Source organism: Engraulis encrasicolus, chromosome 9 (genome assembly GCF_034702125.1).
Source record: "Engraulis encrasicolus isolate BLACKSEA-1 chromosome 9, IST_EnEncr_1.0, whole genome shotgun sequence".
NCBI classification, from domain to species: domain Eukaryota; kingdom Metazoa; phylum Chordata; class Actinopteri; order Clupeiformes; family Engraulidae; genus Engraulis; species Engraulis encrasicolus.
Window position 1 is genome coordinate 3,305,878 of NC_085865.1, and position 23,594 is coordinate 3,329,471.

General features: G+C 43.8%; 1 protein-coding gene across 1 annotated transcript in view; it reads right to left on the reverse strand.

Moving 5' to 3' along the window:
* The window catches only part of c9h8orf34 (chromosome 9 C8orf34 homolog), a gene marked incomplete at its 3' end in the record, with an annotated part of 114,437 nt that extends 92,674 nt beyond the window's left edge, over window positions 1–21,763 (reverse strand). The window contains exon 1 of the mRNA XM_063206406.1: window positions 21,687–21,763. Within this exon, the coding sequence (XP_063062476.1) occupies window positions 21,687–21,755 (69 nt within the window). The remainder of the gene's footprint in view (window positions 1–21,686) is intronic.
* Between the last annotated feature and the right edge of the window lie 1,831 nt (window positions 21,764–23,594).

Sequence of the window (23,594 nt, forward strand, 5' to 3'; positions counted from 1 at the left end):
TAAGTATTCGCTGTTGACATTCCCTCCCACTTTTGCTTATGTGGGGCTGGTGTGAGGTCTTTATCTGTAGAAAAGGTTGGTGGTGTTTGGAGTTTAATCTTTCATTCTTATCCAAATTCTCTGCTTTGCAGCACATCGTGGTCCTCTTGTCTTTGACTTTGACTGGAGTACTTGCTCCATCAGATGGCATATGCTCCCACCTCCCACTTTGATCGGACAATAACCCAGTGAGTTCTTGACAATTCACTGCAGTGGCTGTCATGGATCTGGAGAAGTGTGCTTTGCATGCATGAGCTGCCAGGTCCACTTTTTCAAAGAGGTCTGGATGTGTCCCACCAACCGTCTTTCCTAGTGGGCCGTCCCATAAGACGAGGTTCCCGATTACCTTCTCTCTCTGGGGTACGAGCTGTCCTTCCCTATGACTGATGAGCAGTTCGATTCGGTTTGGTCTGTGCAGGCCTTCTAGGCTGGCATCTGGAAAGAACCGTTTCAGTTGTTCAGGTCTGACCGCTCTTTGCACCTTGGCTATTTCCTTCAAGCCATAACAGAGAAGTTCATGGGCTCTTTGTTTTCCTGTGGGTGTCTTGACTTTAACTTTGAGATGATACCTTTTCGTTCTTACTTTCAGGGCCATCCCTCCAACCCCATGGACAATCAGAGTAGCTTTTTCACTCCTGAGGTTGAGTCTCCTGGCAGCCCTGTGAGTAATGTAATTAGTGTCAGATGCTAAGTCGATGAGTGTACCAATCTTTTGACCTGCATTGGCTGTAACATCAAGAAGCATCAGGATCACTGGTGGTTCTTGTGATGAACTCAACTCTGCCCCGTCATGTATGTCAGTGCAGGGAGATCTGGCTGCAATGTTGGTAAAGGCTCTCTTAAACTTTTCTGCCATGTTGGGTGAGAGTTCAGACACAAATTGTTTTTGTTCTTCTGTCAGCTGACTATTAGTGCTTGACTTTGATGTTTTGCCTGTTTCATACCTTTTAGAGTCTCCTCTCCGGCAAAGAAAGTAATGATGTTCCTCCGGGTCTTTACAGTTCCATTTACTACATAGGTAAGTATCTGTGCACTCACTGTCTTTTCCATGGCACTCTAGACACCTCTTGCAAGCTCCTAGTTCCTCCACAGCATCCAACTTGTCTTTGGGCTTTAGGTTTTTGAAACTTTTGCAAAAGAATATTTTTTCCCTGTGGTCTTCATCTCCACAGACAACACAGCCATCTTTTGTTGTGGACCGGGTTGAAGCATATCTTTGCTCAGAGTAAGCAGACCTTTTGTCCGGCTTCTCATTAACTCCAAGCTGCTCCAGTCTCTCCAATATATCTTCTTGTGTTTTCAGGAAGTTCAGAAGGCTATTAAAATGATTGTCAGGTGTGACATTGTTTTCTGGATTTGCCATGAACACAAGCCAGTCCTTTTTCATGTAGTCTGGCAACTTGCTCTCTATTGATCTGATGACCAGAGGGTTCTGGATGGCTCCAGTGTTGCCAAGCTCTGTGAGGTCATCCAGGGCTTTCTCTACGGATTGAATCAGATCAATTACTTTTCTGGGCTGGCATGACTTTAATGGAGGCAATTTTTCCAGATCTTCAATTATTTCCAAGGCAATCGTGGTTTTGTTGCCATATCTATTAGCAAGGACTCTGAGCATGTCCTCGGCTGTTTTGTAGCTAGACAGATGGAGGTCTCTGCTTATTTTCTGATCTATGCTGTCAAGAAGCTGGAACTTTTTAGCTTCAGCTGAGCCGGTTGGCTCCCCTTGCCTCTGGAGACTGGTCCAATCCTTTCTCCATTGGTGGAACTCTCTTTTGGCACCATGGAATTTGGGTAAAGTAGTGGGTTTGATTTTTAACACGGGCCGTTGAACAGTTTGCTGAGTTTGTTGTGCCTCAAGAGCTTTCCTTCTGTCTTCTTCTGCAAGCTTTTGTGCTGTGAGGAATTCAGCCTTTTTGGCTTCAAGTTTGTTCTCAGTTTTCCGCAGGCCTTTAACACCGTCATCCAAACGCACCTTTTCCTCTCCTGGGATCCATTCTTCCCATTCCATGAAGCTTGTCATTACATCTTTCACAAGTTTCTTCACGCCTTCCACTTGATGCTCATACGCCTCTTTGTTGACTATGGAAACAGGAATCGCATGGGCCCCTTCACAGGTTGACTCTGCCTCTTCAATGGCAAATTTCAGTTCACCCTTTGCATACCTGCACCAAAGGTTGGACTGCACAATTTTCTTGACTTCCTCCAGTCTGGCATTGCAGTCCTCTATGGTTTTTATCAGGTCGGTCTGTTGTTGTGGATGCAGATTCACTTCTCCTTTTTCCTCATCGATTTCAGCCAGCAGGCCAAACTCATAGTCATCGTTAGAGTCATTGACATTCCTTGCGAGTGAGGAGAGTGCTCTGTATTCCATTTGCAGTCCTGATTTTGTCAGATGTCCAATGGCTCTAGTGATGTAGTTGGCCTGTTTGGTGAAGGCACTTTTTGCTGATGTTCTTTCTTGCTTCAGCTGCTTAATTGACCTTCCAGTTGCTTCCTCTGCCATTCTTACAGTTCAGTTAGTGTTCCTCTGCGACAACAGCTTACTTGACTTCAGGCCTTTTATCCCAGTCTTCAACTGCCGCGTTGGTTTTCAACTGTCAAGTTATGTTGTTTTTTTCCCAGTTCTGGCCCAAACTTGAAAAGGGCTTGGTCACTTTCACACAAAGGAACAACTCAAATCTTCCCCATTCTTGTGATTTATTAGAGTTGGATTAGGTTGAAAACCTTGAACAAAATAAAAGAGAAACATTGTATTTAGACTGAAACAAACACACCATAAAGCAACAGTTAATTCATTAATAATATAAATATTAGTCAGTTCATCTCAGCAAGTTGGTGATTTGGTAGGTTCACATGTATTGTATTAAAAGTCCATTTCCTTACCAATTGCGTATTGACCGTGAACTGAGGGTTTTCTGTGCTTTCAGGTGTTCAAGTTCACAAACATTTCAGTGCTCCTCCTTTGTTCACAAACATTTTCCTTTTGCAGCTAAGATGGCTGCACAAAGGAAGTCCCGGTTCTCTGGCAGGAAGTTCAGGTGATCTCTGAGGTTGCTAACACTTTTGTGGTTGCTCTGCCCCCTGCAGGATTGGAGGTTATGGGACCAGGATGGCAGTGAATGTTGTGTGTCGTGTATGTGATGTGCATGTTCTCAGATTTGACGCAACACTCACGCTATCCTTGACTTGTCAGTACCTGGTGATGCCACATTTTTTGGCTCAGCCCTTTCCGAGATATGAGCAATTCTAATGGGGGCAGCGTTTGTTTACATTTTTAAAAAATGAAACATAGGCCAACTCCAAATATTTTCCCAAAAGGTACTGCTGTTTGCTAGTTGTCTGCTGATGTTTTATAACCTTTTGGATGTTTTTGGGAATAAATAAAAATGTTTTTTGAAATGTAAACAAAGAGCTGCCCCCATTACAATGACCAGGATCTCGGAAACGGCTGAAGAAGAAGAAAAAAAAATCTCAGGCACTGACAAGTCCAGGGTGGTGTGAGCATTGTGAGCATGTTGAAATTGACCAAACTGTCCCTTTAAGCAATGCTAGCTTTAGCGCTAGCGAGGCATACATGATTTGAGCAATGCCAACTTTAGCATAAACGAGGCATACATGATTTGTTTATGATCACTGAGGTGGGAGTTCCCACCTGTCTCAGAGCACACACCTGCTGACTGGACTCCACTCCACATACGGTATGCAAATATGCTACGCCCACCCACACACACACACACATGCCAGCACACTGCTGCATCAGCACACAGCAAGCTGTGTGGCATACTAGACACACACATGCGCACGCACGCACGCGCACACACACACACACACATGCATGCATACTGACAAACGTACGTGGATGCACACACACACACACACACACACACACACACACACACACACACACACACACACACACACACACACACACACCATCCATACATAGATGAAAATCAGAGAGAGAGAGAGAGAGAGAGAGAGAGAGAGAGAGAGAGAGAGAGAGAGAGAGAGAGAGAGAGAGAGAGAGAGAGAGAGAGAGAGGCAGGGAGAAGGACAGAAATGCAAACCTCGCAGAACTGCCTCCAATGTTCCACAAATGCCCTCACCACAAAAACACATCAGTAACACATGAACACACACACACACACAAACACAAACACACACACGCAAACATAGAAGCACACACACACGCGTGCGCACACACACAAACACACACACACACAAACACAAATGCACGCACACACACAACCATGGACCGAAAATGCAATTCCATTGGCTGATATAAATTATCCACTTAACCATAATCAATAATGCTCAGCTGATGCTGTTATTGTGTGTGTGTGCGTGTGTGTATGTGCGTGTGTGTGCATGTGTGTGCGTGTGTGTGCATGTGTGTGTGTGTGTGTATGCATGTGTGTGTGTGTGTGTGTGTGTGTGTGTGTGTGTGTGTGTGTGCATGAATGTGTCCATGTGAGTGTGCCTCTATGCGTTCATGTGTCCGTGTGTGTATGCGTGTGTGTGCCTGTATGTGTGCGTGTGTGTGTACTGTATGCGTCCGTGTGTGTATGCGTGTGTGTGCCTGTATGTATGTGTGTGCGTGCATGTGTATGTACTGTATGTGTGTGTACCGTATGCGTCCGTGTGTGTTACTGACCTCTATACTGTGAGTTGCTGAGCTGCACAGTTTAAGGCGAGCGCACCACCTCACACCAGCCCTGCACTCCAATACCAGGGCACTCAGGCAGACACCATGCAGTGTGTGTGTGTGTGTGTGTGTGTGTGTGTGTGTGTGTGTGTCTGTTTGTGTGTGTCTGTGTGTGTGTGTATGTATGTATGTGTGTGTGTGTGTGTGTGTGTATAGCATACATGTACACGTAAGACTGCATATTTTTGTGTGCATGCACCTATTTGTGTATAGCTGTGTGTGTGAGTGTGAGTGTGCATTGTGTGTGTGTGTGTGTGTGTGTGTGTGTGTGTGTGTGTGTGTGTGTGTGTGTGTGTGTGTGTGTGTGTGTGTGTGTGTGTGTGTGTGTGTGTGTGTGTGTGTGTGTGTGTGTGTATCACAGTAATGGGGCTCATTGCAGTCTGGCCAGCCCGGTTGGACGTGAGCCCTTTATAGTGTAGAAGCGTGGCCATAAGAACCATTTAATGCAGTCACACACACAGCACTGGGCCATAAGAACCATTTAATGCAGTCACACTGTGAAAAAGCGACATGCTCTTCACTCGTCAAGGATGGCTTAAACGGTTGGGATTCAGAGGTAGAGAGATGAATTTGACTTCCACGTCCAAGAATTATCAAAATGTGTAGCGCTTTATTTTTTCTGACACCAAAACATAAACTTGCACGAGGGCAACTGAACATAAATCGACAATTACTGGCAAAGAAAATAAATTGGATCCGAAATTAAATACGAAATTAAATTGGGGCAGCCGTGGCCTAGTGGTTAGAGAGTTGGTCTTTCAATCTAGGGGTTGCAGGTTCGAATCCCCCCTGACCTCTCCCTACATCTCCATCCATGGCTGAAGTTCCCTTGAGCAAGGCACCTGACCCCACATTGCTCCAGGGACTGTAACCAATACCCTGAAAAATAATAACTGTAAGTCGCTTTGAATAAATGAAAGCGTCAGCTAAGTGCAATGTAATGTAATGTAATGTAATGTAAATACAGACATAACGTCAACAGCAATCAACTGCCTATATGCACTACTCTGAATAAGCAGAAATTTGGACGTCAAGCCAGCTCAAAAACAGCTGCTTACTAACCTCCCCCCCTCGCAATATTGGGTTGAGTATACATACACCCTTCAATTAACGATCATCATTCAATTGTCCAATGACAAGATTGGTCCACACCATTCTAGACCTACAACCACTACAGCTACATTGCCGTTTCAAATAAACAGTGATCATCACAAAAACATACTTCAACAAAACTGCCAGTTTACAATGAACAACGAAACAAAACGAAACACAGTTGCCCATACGACATTTACACGTACAAGACAATATCACATTGCAATAATCTTCGCTCAGTCACGTTCCCCATTCCCAAAGTCAAAGTTGGAACTGCCACTGCGGTGAGCTCTTCCGCGTGATGTAATGACGATCAGGTGGAAACGATTGTCTCTGTTTGCGCGCTGTTGGCCGCAAGCTTTGCACCAAGATTGCGAGAACCCTTCGGAGTTGAATGTGCGTGTCCGTGCCCGATGAGCGTGTGCGCGCTTCTTCCAGTTCGCTTCACAGTTCAAATTAATCGCGCAACCAAAGAATGTTCTCAGTTTTTAAAATTGTGAAACTGGGAGAAGGGGAGGGCAAATCTCACCTTATCACACACACACACATCACTGGGCCATAAGAACCATTTAATGCAGTCACACACACAGCACTGCCTACCTACTGCAGTAAGAATGATGAAGCCCCACAGTGCTGCTTTCACACACTGCCCTGAATGAACAATAGGACCATGTAGCACATGGCTCCATCCAAATGTCTGTGTTAGAAAGACAACCAAAGCCCAAAATAATGTCTTCAATGACAAAAGGAAAATAGTGATGGTTCTGATGTAATTTCTCCAGATATAAGGGATACATCTGGTTATTCTATTGTAGCCTCTTTGTACAGATGCCAGCAGGCCCGTTCACTAATAGCTGAAAATACTCAACTACATCATAACAGCATCGCTATAACATTGCAAAGTACCTTAACCCTAAGGCACCTGCAAAAAAACGTCTGCTGAATGCCTAAGCCCTTTTTTGGGAAAAAAAAGTTCCCTGAGCCTATAAAACCTGAATATCTCAGCCTCCGAAGCACATAAAAACATGAAATAAGTTACATTTAAAAGCTCATCTTGCATTATAATGTGTTCATTACATACTCATTACATACCAACATTTCAATAAAAAACTCAAATCTCGAGAGCCTGAATGCTGCGTCTATGTCTCTCCAGGCGCGTAGGTCAATGCAGCATACACACAGCTTAAATGGGTTCAGTCAGTGTTTCTTAACCAAGGGTGCGGGCACCCCCTGGGGGTGCGCCAGAGATTTCAGAGGGTGCGCAGGATTTTGATTGTGTTGAGGTTGTGACCAAAATTCTGCTTCCAAACATAATTTGGCCAAATCAAGACCAAATTAAAACATGTTTTAGACCTAATGTAAAGTCATTTAAGTATTGATTAATGTCTAAAGCAAGAATCATTGTAATTATTAACTTAAATCAATTTTTAGTGCGTATACACCTGAAGACGTTTGGATTGGGGGTGCGCGGCATGTCTTGGGCACAAGTTAGGGGGTGCTTCAAGAAAAAAGGTTAAGAACCACTGGGTTAAGTAACAGATTGAGACATGGTCATTACAATTTGACAGGTTGCAACAGAGGCTCTGTATAAATGGGCTAAAGGCTACACAGAATAACAAACTAAATACAAAGAAGGCGACTCGCCTCCAAGTCAAGCTATTTCAGTACTTTAAAACGCTTTATTTTGCTCAGGGTAGACATTAGAGGTGTAAATCACAGCCTCCATGACGATACGATTCAATATCGATATCTTATTATTCGATGCGATACGATTCAATTATTTTCAATACTGTGCCCCACGATTTTCTTCCCAATTACTTATCCACTTCTATTATAGGATAGTTCCGGCGTAAAATGAAAGTTTCACCATGCCCCTTTGTGATGAAGTGTGTAGCGTTTTTGAAGTTGTTTATAGCGGGGAAACATCAGAAAATAATATTTACAAATTGGCCCCGCCTTGATGCATTGGCTGCGTTATTCGCCAAAAAGCTTCAAATAAGCTAACTCCATAACGGCGCGGCATTTCTAGGAATGGCTCATCATTAGATACATTTTGGGGCATGGGAAATCGATGGTGAAACTATCCTTTAAGTTATTCCGTAGCGGCCAGCGATTCAATTATTTTCGATACTTTATAATGCCCCACGATACAATGCGATTTGATTCAATCATCATCATTCATCATTCAATCATCGCAATATATCGATACATTTCGATATCATTTACACCCCTAGTACACATGGGGTAATAGGTGACGGTAGGCCTCCTTCTCTTAGTCCAGAGCGGTGGTATTGCCAAAAGGACATAACAAGGCAATGTAAAGACGTCATAGGTCCAGTAAATAGTGTCTTCCAAGTGTTGGTATACAAAAACAACATGATATAAAGAAATGAGTAAGTCACTCTTTTAGCCCACAGCATTACCAGCATAGCCTGGGAACTCCCATACTGCCTTTAGTTCTACACAATCGTTTCGATCTGAAAGACAGTATGGCGAGGATGACTCATAACGTACAAGATCATGGTACCTGTGTCATAATGGCCAAGCATTCCGACCTTAACAGTTTCTCTGCCCAATCAGAGAGCAGGGCAGTGTGTCATAATAGCCAAGAATTCTGCCACCTATGGAATTTAATATAGGCAACTCCCCAGACCTAATCTCACTTGTGATTAGGTCTGGTGTTAACCAGGCAATTACCAGCAGGGTACACACCACAAACTGGTGACACATCGCTCAGGTCAAGCCAGCTCCACGGAGGCATCCCAGGGTGCAATGTGGCACGGAGGACTGATGCACAGCAGAGAAAGAGAGAGAGGGAGAGAGAGAGGGAGAGAGAGAGCATAGCCCAGCCCAGCTCATGTATTTTCTCTGTTAGCTGCTATTGGTGTAGGCCATAATTGAATCAACCCAGCAGCTCGGGAGATTAAAGGACAAGTATGTTACTGGTGAGGGGAAAGGTAATGAGAAAGCAGCACTGGCACACAGATGTTTCTTAACACACACAAACACACACACACACACACGCACGCACGCACGCACGCACGCACGCACGCACGCACGCACGCACGCACACACACACACACACACACACACACACACACACACACACACACACATCAGCCCTTCTGGGACTGCAGTCCATTGCTTTGATATATGAGCGCAGGACAAGTGATGTAAAGGTGTGTGGAGTGAGCGAGCGCTACGCGTGTGGAAACATCCATCTTACTACTATTACTAACCAGCGTGTCCCTCCGGTACGCTAATATCGATCAGGACTACAACACACTCATAAATTACAGCAGACGAGATCGCGCATCACATCCCCTGCTGAAACAAGAGCAGGAGAATCCAATATGGCCACTGGGAAAAACACCCTGCTCATTAGTCTTACTACTACACACACACACACACATGCACACACACACACACACACACACACAGACACACACACACGTGCACGCACGCACGCAGGCATGCACACACAAACACAAACGCATACACACACACATGCACGCACACACATGCACACGCACACACACAGACACAACATGTTTGCAACACACTTGATTTTGTGTCGGTTGTTCTGAGATCTGAACAAGGAAGAGTGAATCTCCAAAGAAAGTCCTCGTAATAGCATCTCTAGGGGCAATAGCATCTCTAGGGGCAATAGAGGACCCTTGTAATAGCATCTCTAGGGGCAATAGAGGAGTGAGGAGAAGCATACAGTAGGTGTCCTACCCTGACACACATCAGTAATGTTCAACCGAAGGACTTCCAGTCCATTTCCCTCGGTTTTTTTGTTTTGTTTTTGCTCTTTTATGTCAAAACAGAACACAAGATTAGGGCCTCAGAGCATTGCATTTTTTTTTTCAGTATAACCCATGTTAAATGTAAATCATGTCCAGGCTCGTCAACACGGGGGACAAGCGGGTATGTTGTCCTGGGCCCAGGGAGATAGGAGCCCAGAATTGGGTTCATATTACATTGTATTGAGGTGTCGATGCTTAACACAGTTATAGCAGCTGTTATACACTTTGCATGAAGGATTCATGACTGTTTTGTAAGACATTCATACCAAACCTTTCATAGACATGAACAAAATTCAAGAGACACCGCACACTGCTTACTTTTCTTTACTTTATTTCTCGGAGCGAACAACGCGTTTCGCCCAATGCGTCATCAGGTTCGCTCTATCTGATGACGCATTGGGCGAAACGCGTTGTTCGCTCCGAGAAATAAAGTAAAGAAAAGTAAGCAGTGTGCGGTGTCTCTTGAATTTTGTTGATTGATTCACCTTCTCCTGCCTCACACCTGCACCTGCATTGGTGAGGGCTTGTGCACAAGGACTCTCTTGTACTTTGACCTTTCATAGACATGTTAGACAAAAGGACAGTAACTTGTCAAAATCAGTAATCATTGAGGGTTCAGAACAAAACCTGCAATGCTGCTTTGTTTAACTTTTATTTTGACAAGTTGCTGTCCGTCTGCTAGGTTCATGAAAGGTTTGGAATGAATGGGTCATGTGGCAATAATGAATGCTTTGTGCAGACTTTATAACAGCTGCCATGAATGTGTTATGCAGGAACATGTCAAGTAAAGTGTTACCGAAACTTTGTAAAATAACACTCTGCTCTTGCAGTATTGTTCCTTTGCACTACCATAACTTCCTTGAAATTGCTATCAAATTTCAATCATGTTTAAAGAGTAGCACAATAGGTTTGGAAACCTTGACTTTGTGCCGTCCCCATTGTCCCGTCCCGTTGCAGGCCTCTACTATACACATACACACACGTATATGGATATGTTTGAAAACGCATCGTTTTTTCCCTCTCCTTTAAACGTAAACTGAGTTTCAGAATGAGCATTTCAAAGCTGTTTTTCAAAATATCCCATTTAAAATGCACCTATCACAATGGAGTTTTTTATTTTTATTCATGCCGTCTTCATACATAAACAGATAAAAAAAATATCACATGTATCACATGCATATAAACATGCATTTACATAATATCTGCACACGTGTAACCAGCACTTTAGTCGACAAATATGGTGGTCACTTCAGGCTACTCTACCAGAGAGAGTAGAGAGAGAGAGGTTCCATTGGCCCATTGTTTCCGGGTTTTATTATTGCAAGGGGATGGGGGGGAAATCCCCCTTTAGGCAGACCTAGGCAGACCTAAGGACTGTTCTATTCAATGAGTATTATGACACGCCCCTTTAGGTAGACTGGAACCTGGTCATGTTAGGTGCCCATAGCAACCCATTACATTGACATATCTCTATATACTTAAAGAATCTCTGACTCTACTCTTGCATCACGATACAGAGAGGAAGTTCAAAACACTGCATGAAAATGTCCCACACACCTACTGTACATTTTTCCAACCTCCACTGACAATGCATGTGTTGCAAAAACTGAGAAGATGCATTCTGCTATGCATGGGCGGATAAGTTAATGGTGGCGATGTGTAGCATTGCGGTCGTGTGGTATGCATCAGAATGTGTCCGTTAGATGTTAAGCCCCCTGAGGGAAGCTGATGAAACACGCCAAAAAGTGAAAGGTGCACACACATCCCGAAAAAACAAAATTGCTGCGGGTGCAGAACAAAAGAGAAGAAATATTCGCACACCACATAAAGCTCCCTTGTCGTGATTTAATTTGAAAAGTGGCACAACGTTTTGACCTACAAGGTCTTCGTCAGGTGACACATTAAATCACACACCAAGGGAGCTTTTTGTTGTGTGTGAATATTTCTTCTCTTTTTTCCGCTTTAAAGGGACACTGTGCAGGAAATGGTCAAAAAAGGTACTGCAACTATGCTGCTCATTGAAACTGGGCTGCCTATTGCCAAAGTTGATCTTTTAATGAAAGTTTACTAAGTAATTAAGTAATATTTTCTAGTATGGCCCAAGTACAGTCATTTTTGCAGCTAAAAATGGCCATTTCAGGAAATTCAAAATGGCGGACCATGGAGAAGATCCCCCTTTTCATATATGAAAAGTGCAATTTTTCCAGTCATAATGAATACTTAAAATTTGATGGTGGTGGTAAGTATTCATGAAAAAGGTATCATTAGTGAATGGGTAGCATGAATTCTAGAAATAAACAACTAAAAATCTCACACAGTGTCCCTTTAAGCTCATGAAACATGCCTGCTAGAGGTGGAGCATAAAGAAAGCTGTAGGATGTCTGCAGAGAGGACCATAAAGAAAGCCACATGTCCCCTGCAGAGTGGCACTCATTGGGGAGCCACAGGAATATAATGAAGTGCAATCTCTCTCATTTAGCACCTCACAGGCAGATGCTGTAGGTGAGTTTCACACCCGAGGAAAAACACTCAGCTGGGCATAACCAGAGTTGTATGCAGCAGAAGTAGAAGTACTCCTACAGATGAAGCTAATTGTAGCGCTAGTAGTGAGATATTACAAAGCTGAAACCATGTAATATAGGCCAGTGTTTCTCAACCAGGGTGCCAGGGCACCCTGGGGTGTCGTGGAAACGTGGCATATAAATAAATTATATAATATAATACCTATTTGTCTAAATTAATAAAGTATTGCTTAGTCAGTGGAGTCTTTCATATGCCATTTACACACAATAAAGTCAATTTAGGTCGCCCCAGTAAGCTGCAATTTCGAGCGTAGGTGACGTCTCCAAATGTGTTACTTTTCTAAGCTTTTGTGGTATCTGATGCGATGCCATGTAACAGCTTGTTGGTTTAGGGTGCCTTGAAAATTTTCAGGAATTGAAAGGGTGCCTCGGGGTTGAGGTTGGAAAAACACTGCTACAGGCCACCACTAGTGTTGTAATTACATCTGTAAGAGTACTTCTACTTGTACTTCATACACATATGGGCATAGGTGGACATTACATAGACATTGTGTGTGTGCTGAGCTGGGCTGTAGTTTTTTGGAGACTTTGCATCTTTTTGTGTCATGTTGACAAGGTCAGAATAATAGAGGGTGTGTGCATAGATACGAAGTAGAGAGAGTATAAACACAGTTTGATGATGTATGATGCTGACACACTCACAAGTACAAGGGGTGCTATTATTATAGTTTCAGTTCAAAAAGAGATCGGGAGGTTTGGGTATTTCAGACACACAATGTTTGACGTCAACAAGACACTGCCCCCTAAAATAAAGCTCCCAAGACTTGCTGTGAAGGCTGAATCCATGTTGCCAAATCTCCTCCGGTGACGCAAGGGGAATGGACCAGACACCCAGTCAGCAACTACACCCTATTCTGGCAACATTTTCTGATGGAGTGGGCGACTTTACCTCCATTTCCTCTCTTCTTGACTGGCCAAACTCCACCCGCGTGTCCCGGCGTCTTGACACAGTGGACAGATTTATTCCCACTTCCTGCCTCCATGGCCAAATCCAAAGAATCGTCTAGTAGAGTGTTTCTCAAACTTTGTCATGCTGAGGACCACTTTGTCCCCCCTAAAAATGTTCAGGGACCACCTGTGAACTGAATTGACAGTTGAAGGGTGCTTAATTGACACTGCTAATTTCGATGCAATGTATTCACATTACAAGCTTGCCTTTTTGTGGTGAAAATAATACTTCAGCTATGTTTAACTTTGTTATTGTGTTACATATATAGCCTACTTCTAGCTAGTCTTGTAAAAGTAGAAATCCCCTCGCGGACCACCTGAGCACTGTCGCGGACCACCAGTGGTCCCCGGACCACACTTTGAGAATCACTGGTCTAGTAGAGAAACAATTCAAACTTCGCCCACCCAATGCAAAGACGTGTGCTCTAGTTTGGTCTCCGAAGGGGGGCGTTGTCCCCTCCTTCTTCTTCTCTTTTTGTGGTTAAACTTGGTGTTTTCTTTTGCCTTAAGACATGTAAAAGTCATTATTGGCAGGATAGGTCACACCTTCACAACAACATCAGCTGTTTTTAAAGCACGTCACTCATCAACATCACAGTGACCCTCTGATGAAGACGGAAGTAACACCGTCGAAACACGTCAGGTAAAAGATAAAAACTTTTACATGTCTTAAGGCAAAAGAAAACACCAAGTCTAAGTTAAACAGTTAGACATAATGAAGAGACATGAGGGGTGTAGAATAAGTGGGAGGCCCTTCGGGACCGCCGGTGAAATACCACTACTCTTATCGTATACAGTTGTGTGATATTTGGTGGCATGCATAGCACTACGGGAACTATTCTCAACCGTAAGACTTGACACAGATTTATCCCCCCACTTCCTGCTCCCAAGGTCAAATCTATGACCACTTCCTGTTTGAGTCGCCAAATCTACTGTATCCCCAAAACAGGCCAAATTCATCTGCTAAAGCTGAAGACAACACACACTGACGTCTAATGCCCAGAGGATCAAAGCACAAGACATGCAGCTTTGGGCATTTCATTTTACTTTATTGTGATAAAACACCTGTTTTGCAGTGCGCTAAGCCCCCCACATTTGGGCTTGCATGACCATGGGGACCCCGGTTCGAGTCCGGCCGGGGTCATTTCCCGATCCTCCCCCATCTCTCTGTCCCATTCGCTTCCTGTCTCCATCTCATACTATCCTATAAAATAAAAGCATAATAGCCCCTAAAAAAAACATTTAAAAAAAACAAAAGCAAAAAAACACCTGTTTTTTTTCTCTTCTTCATACAACCGTCATGTTGAAACACACCTGCAGAGATGCTTGACTACCTACAAGAGACAATCAAGTCACAAGATAGAAGCAGAGTCTGATATCTAGACATGCTGTGCAACATACTTCTGATCCTTCATCCATATGTTGTATGTTGTAGTATCAGTGCCCTACCCTCTGATCAGACACATCTGGCAACAACGGGTTCGATTCCGACCCGAGGTCATTTCCAGATCCTCCTCATCTCTCTCTCCCGCTCATTTCCTGTCCAACTCTTCCTGTCCAACCAAAAAAAAGACTTCTGAGCCCTCATGACTCTGGGCGCTTACGTGTCACTAGCCAGGTGGGGAAGGCGCCAGGTGCATATTAGTCAACAACAGCAAAACCTAAAAATAAAATTGTTGCAAAACGTTCAACCTCACCATAATTTTAAACTTCCCAGACTGTTTTGCTACTTTAAAGGTCAAACAAAGTTTTCGCTTTTTCTCTTACTGTAGCCAAGTATGAGTCATAAGCAGTTGGGTTTAAATCATGTGGGGACTTGAGCAGCTACCAAGTGCTCACATTCAATATGTACAAATGTCACCGGCAGACTTTCCAAAGAAGACATAAAGAAAAAAAATATAGCATCACCATCCATAGCAAGCGATAGCTGACATTAGACTTTCAAATGAAGCCCTCGTTTCTCATTTCCAGTCATAGCAGAAGGAGGATAAAATGCCACCTGTGCAAGTTTAGACTACGGAGGTTTCATTAAATTCACTTCTTAATATGCAGACCTGAGGCCTGGCATTTACAGGGTACAGGAAAGGATTAAGTGTTTCCAAACATGGCTGGAAATAGATATAGTAGCAGACCATAGCGTAGAGTCCCACTCAGTATGACCTTCAAAAGGGACTTTTGGGACCCACATTTTCAGCTCTTCGCCTGTTCATTTTGCATAACTATTTAATAAAAAAAAATAGAAAGCTAAAAAGTAAAGTACCTCTATCATCCAGGAAGATGTTTATGCAAATGACCAGAATACATTTACCCATTAAGTAACAACTGGATGTGAGTCACTCTGTCATGTTTTGTGGCAATGACAGTTTCAAAGCTACTGTGGAAAACATTGATGAGCTTTCATGTTAGAGGTGCTTCCATATACGTACGGACGGCATTGTATTCATTTATATTACAAAGTGAGTTTTCTTGGCATGCACCCAACGGCCATGGTATTTATAGCACCTGGAGGGAAGCCTGGAGGTAGAGAGAGAGAGAGGGGTAGAGAGAGAGAGAGAGGTAGAGGTAGAGAGAGAGGGAGAGAGAGAGGGGTAGAGAGAGAGAGGCAGAGACAGAGAGGCAGAGAGGCAGAGAGAGAGAGAGAGAGGCAGAGAGAGAGAGGCAGAGAGGCAGAGAGAGAGAGAGAGAGAGGCAGATAGAGAGAGGCAGAGAGAGAGAGGCAGAGAGGCGGAGAGAGAGAGAGAGAGAGGCAGAGAGAGAGGCAGAGAGAGAGAGAGAGGCAGAGAGAGAGGCAGAGAGAGAGAGAGAGAGAGAGAGAGGCAGAGAGAGAGAGGCAGAGAGAGAGAGGCAGAGAGGCGGAGATGATGCACAGCAGCTGGGGGTAGAGAGAAGCAGAGAGGCAGGCACAGGCAAAGGGCAGACGAAGGACATGGGGGAAGATGCACTCAAACATTTGGCAAATAACAAGTTAGCAACTTACTTGGTTGCAATGTAATTTCCCATTGGAAACCTAGTAAGTTCCTAACTGGTTAGCAAGGATGCTTTCGAGAAATGGGGTCCTGGTTTTAAAGGAACAGACCACCCTTTTTTGATTTTCACATATTTGCAGTATTTCACAGCATTGTTCATGAATGTGCATATCATTTTCTTCTCTGTGTTTTCAGTACTTAAATGTATTGGATCAGAATTATTAGCATAGCTTAGCATAATCACTGAAAGTAACTGGTATCTTTAGCATCAAGCCACAAGTGATCACTGGACCAAATTAAATTGCTGTTTTACACTCTGGTGAATGTTACATTCATTTTAAAGTGGTTTAGAAGTACATTTGATGGTGTTTTATTTTGTACCATAGACTTGCATTACTATGCCTAATTTGGGTATACTGTCAAACGGGGCAATGCAAACTCATAGACGAAAATTATATGCACGTTCATGAATAATGCTTGGAGATACTGCAGTTATGTGAAAATCAAAAAAAGGTGGTCTGTTCCTTTAAAACTAAGCTACACTTCAGGCTCCAACACCTTGACATAAAATTAGGCGAAGGAAAAGTGGCTAAAGTGCTGTATCTGCTCAAGTAGTAAGGCTGCAAGATTATGGGAAAAATCATAATCACGATTATTTTGGTCAAAATCTTAAACACGATTATTAATAACGATTATTGTTTTTTTGCAGATTTTTTGGAAAACTATAACAAGATGAAATATAACCAAAAATGAATTATATACAGGATGAGCAAAATAAAATGAATTGTAATAATTATGTAAAGGCAATAGCATGAAATTTAGGTGGACAGATTTCTAGCCAGAAACACCAGCCTGTCAGTATGTTCTGGCTTCAAGGACGCTGTCAAAGGTAGGTCACTATTGTCACGATTACATCACGATTGAAATCACGATTGAAATCACAACTTCGATTTCATGATTTTATCACGATTTTCGATTATTTTCGATTAATTGTGCACCCCTATCAAGTAGTATGTAAAACATATTCTTATATATCCTATGCAAGCTAAAACTTCTCTGTAATTTTGTCTGACTTTCTGCTGATTTCTACTGTACGAGCAGGGGGTCTGTGGACTGCTCCACTTCAGACTGCCACACATGTAAGGGATAATGTATTGTCCACACGTGACTATAGGAAGATATTTCCCCACAGCGCGAACCGTACCCTGACGCCAAAGACAAAATGAAAGGAAGCTCTCGCAACATTCTAGAGCAGTGAACCAGGGGTACGCGAGCACACCTCAGGGGGTACTTGGAAACATGTAATAATAACAAATATATGGAGTGTATTCACGTTGGGATAGAGTAAGAGATATAGAGCATGAGTGAGAGGGGTATTCATCATATGACAAAATTGCTTAGGGGGTACGCAGGATAAAAAAGGTTGGGAAACATTGTTCTAGAGCAGTGTTTCTCAAACTTTTTCATGCTGAGGACCACTTTGTCCCCCCTAGGGACCACCAGTGAACTGAATTGACAGTTGAAGGGTGTGTGGTCTGTGGAGTGCTCCACTTCTGACTGCCACACATGGGTGTAGTATTATACTGTACACAGTGATGTGTCCCGGGGTGGATTCTGTGGGGTGATGATAACTCTGTTGTTATTTCCATTGGGAAGTAAAAGAAACACGTGCCATAAATAGGGGCACTAACGAGATGTGTTGTGGCTCTTTTCCAGATCTATTGTGGCTGTTTTCCAGATCTATTGTAGCTGTTTTCCAGATCTATTGTAGCTGTTTTCCAGATCTATTGTAGCTGTTTTCCAGATCTATTGTGACTGTTTTCCAGATCTATTGTGTTTTCCAGCAGGCATGGCCAGGTGCTGTTAACTGACAACATGTGTAGCATGCTCTCCTCTCCTCTCATATGAATCAAACTCTTCTATCCATGTGACTGTCTCCTCTCCGTCATTAAAATAGAAACCTCTTCATGTGAAATGCTACATGTTTTCCCCCTTTAAAACATCTGCTGTATATCTTTGGTACATAACTTAGTAGGGTCAGGGTAAGAAGGACGTCACAAACCTTTGAGTTCAATGAAGATACTAGAAAATAGATTCCCAAGAGACCAGCGAAACCAGACAGGACACTTTGCTCTTATCCCTTGTGGTTTCTCAAAGCCTTTATCAAATGTGATTGTTAAACCACACAAAATACACTGCTGCCTTTTTAATAATGTATAATGCACCACAGTCAGACTTTAAATAACTGTAAATGCTTTTCAACAGCAGAAAGATTTAATTTGCTAAGAAGCATCTGTAGCCTAAATGTATTTGATGTTCAGTATACGGCAAATCTGTACCACATCATCAACTGATCAGTGCACAAGAGAGCTGTTTTAGGCAGTCAGCGAGAACTTTTATAGGCAACATTAGAAACAGATCAGCCATGCTGATGCTCCCACATGCTGAAATACCCCATCTCCCTCTACCTCCCCTTGCCCTAACCCTGGGAGGCACGGCCCCTTTTATTAAATAGCTGTTATACCAGAATGGCAATGACCAAGTCTCGATGCATTACTAAAGACCCTCTGCACTGCCATAGTGGTGTAGAACTATTACAGTCTTCCAGTGGTCGACCGGAATGCTTTAAGGATCTGCAAAGTGTGTTTTTTTTTGGTCACATACTAAACTGAAGCATTCTGCATAAGTACTAAAACCCCACATTCCACACCCTTGCCAGTGTGACTGCTCTCCTTTAAAGGCAAACTGACATTTAAAGATCACGTTCAGCCTGGTCAGCACATCTGGGTGGGTATAGTTTGTATAACTTTTTTATTCATGATACCCTTACTGGACAATTGCTATGAGGTAGCAATGCTTAAAGTTCAACAATTCCACACGAAGGTAGATTGGTGCAGCACACACACACACACACACACACACACACACACACACACACACACACACACACACACACACACACACTTCACAGGCATGTGCACACGCACACAAAGCTCAGTGATCTGTGCTAGCCCACCACCACACATGCATATTGCATGTGCTATGACCTCAATTCCTACGGTACAGCCGGTGCATGTGCAATGTATGGTGTTATGGTGTGTAATATGACATGTCTCCAGTGTTCCGACTGTGAGCATACAGGTTCAAAAGTACAGTATATATATCCCTTTCAAGAAGTGGGTACTTCAGCCTTCATTGAACTCCTGTGCTGCAGTTATCATTGATGCATAGCCTACAGGTCAGATCATTAAGAGACTTGGAGCTGAATGCTTCAGAAAAGGGGTTATTATGACATGACAGAGGCTGTGTTGCAAAGGACTGTAAAGTAATTGTTTGACTCAAAAATTATCCCGTTTCCCCAGATGCCATCATAGCTGCAAACAGGTTTGATTTTTAAGATGCTCTGATTCTCTGACATGAATGCTGCCTCTACAAATTTGGAGGAAAAAAATAATTCCAGAAAGACTGCGCTCCTTCAACATCCAACTGACACAGTTGCATTTAAAAGTAAAAAGAGTGACTCATATGACTAACATGTTATGAAAACAACCTGTTCAGTGAAAAAAGATCAAGTGCAGCCTGCACTTGCCCCCAGGGAACAGCAGCACTGCAATTACTTCAAGCCTATCTTTCCCTCTTTCTGCGAGGAGAGAAGAAAAAGCCTACAAAGGCGTACAACCTAGCGCTTTCATCCAGCGCCAAAGTCATCCCGCTGGCACAGCACAGGAGCCGCGGAGCGGAGGATGCAGGATGAGGCAACGGCCGCTCTAGTCGCCCCTCCACCCGCCTTCGCACCCCCACCACACCGCGGATGAAACGCTGCGTTCGTTTAGTTTAGAGGATGATCGTGTCAAAAGCAGAACAGAGCGACACTAACGTCTGGCTGACAGCGTGACGGCACCCTGCCTTTCATGTGAAAGATCGCAGGCACGGAGGCAGGCAGCAGGCATAGCAGCGAAACGCGCGACAAACGCACCGCACCGCGTTGTATACCGCCTGGGCTGCTGTCCATGGTGCTGGCTGGTGGTGGAATCCGCTCTGCTGTGCTCCGCTCTGCTCTACTCCGCTCCAACTTTCCGGCTGTTTAGCATTCCGTCTCCGTACGCGACGGGGGCGTGTGACCGTGGAGGACCTGACTCATCAGCAGTTTGGTAGCCTTGGTCCCGGACCCAGCAGAGCAGCGGGAAATGCACAGCCGCAAGCCAGCAAGCAGGCAGCTCACACCAGAACCACACATCCTCACAACCACACACACACACACAGAGACACACACAGACACACACACACACACACACACACACACACACACACACACACACACACACACACACACACACACACACACACACACACACACACACACACACACACACACTTTTATTGCATACAATGCCACATCCGATCCTGAATATCCCATCTAGGCGTTCTTATTCCGATGGGCAATTTACAATCTATTGCTAAGGGCACATACAAATGCAGATTGCAACATCATCTAATAGCTAACCATTTCCCTGAGGGAGGGGGAGGAAAATACACTATGCAGCATCTGCTTTTGCCACCTGTAACAAAATGAAGCTTAAATATCCATCCAATGGAAGCAAACTGCTCCAGGGCACTCTGCTGTTTCCCCGTGCAGGCTATTTATCTTGCTAAGCCATAAAGTGTCCTTTGGCGCCAGATAAGGACTTGAGAGGCTGTAAGCACGAGGGACAGTCACACACACCAGGGACTATGAACTCGTAATGCCTGGCAACACAACTGCCATCAATGCCCTCGGTAAACACATTCTCTCTCTCTCTCTCTCTCTCTCTCTCTCTCTCTCTCTCTCTCTCTCTCTCTCTCTCTCTCTCTCTCTCTCTCTCTCTCACGACTACCACACAGGAGCCCAGGGCTGTTAGGGCAACTAAGCAATATCAATGACATAACGCAATAAATTAAATATAATTTCAATCTCTGCTTGCCAGAAAGGGGTCGCTGACCACTAAGTAGTCCAGTTGAACAGGTGTTCTGTTAATTTGTTGTTGCAAAATAGGACTTAGGGCTAGCCTTTCCCCAAATCCTGCCTCTCCTGCCTGTGATGTCAAGAATATCGCAGGGGTGCAGGCAGCCAGTTCATTACCTCAATTTACCTTGTCAGTCAAAACTGCTCCACCATCCTATGAAAACCCCAGCCCTGCTGCACCTCGCGCACTGCTCACCTAGTGTCTCCTCACATGGGATATGCACAAACTTCATTAGCTGATCAATAACGGGGTTTAAGTAGCACCACGTGAAGCCAACCTGCAAAGGGCTCAGTATGGTATTAAACTCAGACGATTGGAAAGTGATTTCACAATGAAGTGACGAACAGGCTACTGCAGAGGCGTCCTTGTTTCTGGATAGCCTGTGAGTGTGGAATTGCCGCGGTGCAAAATCACAGCAAACCGGGCTACAAGGAGAAAATCTGAATTTGCTTGCCGCTGCAGACCAGCAGAAGGCTATCCTACACTGGTAGGCTACAGTGATAATGCACAACACAGCCAGCCAGAGATAGTTAAGCACTTACCTCAAACAAAGGTCCGATCTTGTTCTTCTCCAGGTAGGACTGGATTCTCGACTGTTGTTGGGACGCCATGAGGAGGAAACTGGGGATATTTCTTACAAAACGTTTCGCGACCAAAGCTTGGAAACATTCATAGCCTACAGTCGTCCCGGTGCACACCGCTCCGTTGAAAACGACCACAAATCGGCACAACCCGCACAAACCGACAATGTCAAGAGCAGGAACTCAGCTCTCCCGCCAGGCACATTGCTGAAAGTAGCATCCAGCTCCTCGACTCTCGTGTGTTGGTTACTACTAGTCAACGGGACCGTCCCCTCTTGCCTCAGTGGGGTGGCTCCTAGCGACGGATATGCATGCTTCTCAAAACCAATAGTAGGCTAGAGATGGTTGTTTAATCGCGATTGAAGATCACCTGTCCATTGGCTGTGCGGTGCCCGGTGTAGACAGCTTGTGCCCCTGTCGTGTTAATGTGGGCGTATTTGAATGGAGCCGTGTGGCTTCTCGGTGCTACCTGTGTCTTCTCGCTGCTCTCATATCTTCCTCTGGAGGTAAAAGTGAGATGCCTCCTCTTCAATGTTGAAACTTTATAAATATTAGAAAAGCAGCATTGGCTGCACGCGGTGACGCGCGCGCTCAGCGCTGACATAATTATTGGAACGTCTACAACAGGGGTGTCTTTTCAGTTCACATCAGGGCCCACACAGTCAATTGATCTCAAATCGGCCGTTCCAGTAACGTGAAATATCTGTAAATTGCTGTTTCATATCGGAATTGTAGTTGATCATCTCAATATGGATGTCTGTGGGTGTATCAGGATCATTGATTGTAAATGATGAGCATAAAGGTAAATTCGTAAGGTAAAACCTGAACTCTCAGACATCAGTACATTGGTAATGGGTTATAGATTTAGTTATTTTTTTACTTTCTATCTTTGTTTTTTGCTAGATAAGTTTGTGACCATATTAAACCATCTAGCAGGTCGCATCTGGCCCCTGGACCTTATGTTTGACAGACACCCCTGGTCTACAATGTACCCTAGAGTCTAGGTAAGGTAAGGTAATGTTAAGTTTATTGATAAAGCGCATTTCATACACAAGCAGCCCAATGTGCTTCACATAAAATAAAAACATCAGATATATGAAGGAATAAAAACAGTGTAACCAACTCACATGAATAAAGCAACAGAAAATATATATAAAATAGTAGGCTAATAATAATAAGATTAAAAATAAAAATAGTTACAAAAAGGCATCAAAGAAGAGTTTAGTCTTAAGCCTGGATTTTAAAACATTTCTTATGTTTTGCATTTCATATGTTTAGTGGGAGTTGATTCCAGAGCTTGGTCGCATACTGAAAGCTGCTTCCCCACACTTTGTTTGAATGACAGGTAGGCCTATGAGTAAGTTTTGCTCTGGTGACCTAAGTGACCTGAGAGGAACATGGTGCTGACACATATTTTGCAGGTACCTACAGTCCCATCCCATGCAGTGCTTTAAAAACAAGAAGACCTTGACATTCATTTTGTATGTAACCGGCCAAATGCTGGTAAAACTTGTCTGTGGTAATACTTCCAGTGTCACTAGCCAATTTGGCTGGCTGTTGGCAGTATGTATCATAGTACCCTATACCATGCTGTTTGCCCCGTGTGTATCAATTGTTTGTATCGAAGAACAAGAAAAAGCTCAGTAACTCAGTTTATATTTGCTTAATATAGGCTACTTCCATGTTGAAAGCTATACACCCATCTTGCTTTAACACCTCATCTTCTGAGGATAGATGTGCACCATCACAATAAAGAAAACAATTAACAATATCAAATTTAGGGCTAGTAGAAAGGCTGAATGGCTAGTGACTTGGGAAAATCACGAGCCACATTTGCCAGTGGGTGAAAAAGTTAATAGCCCCATACGA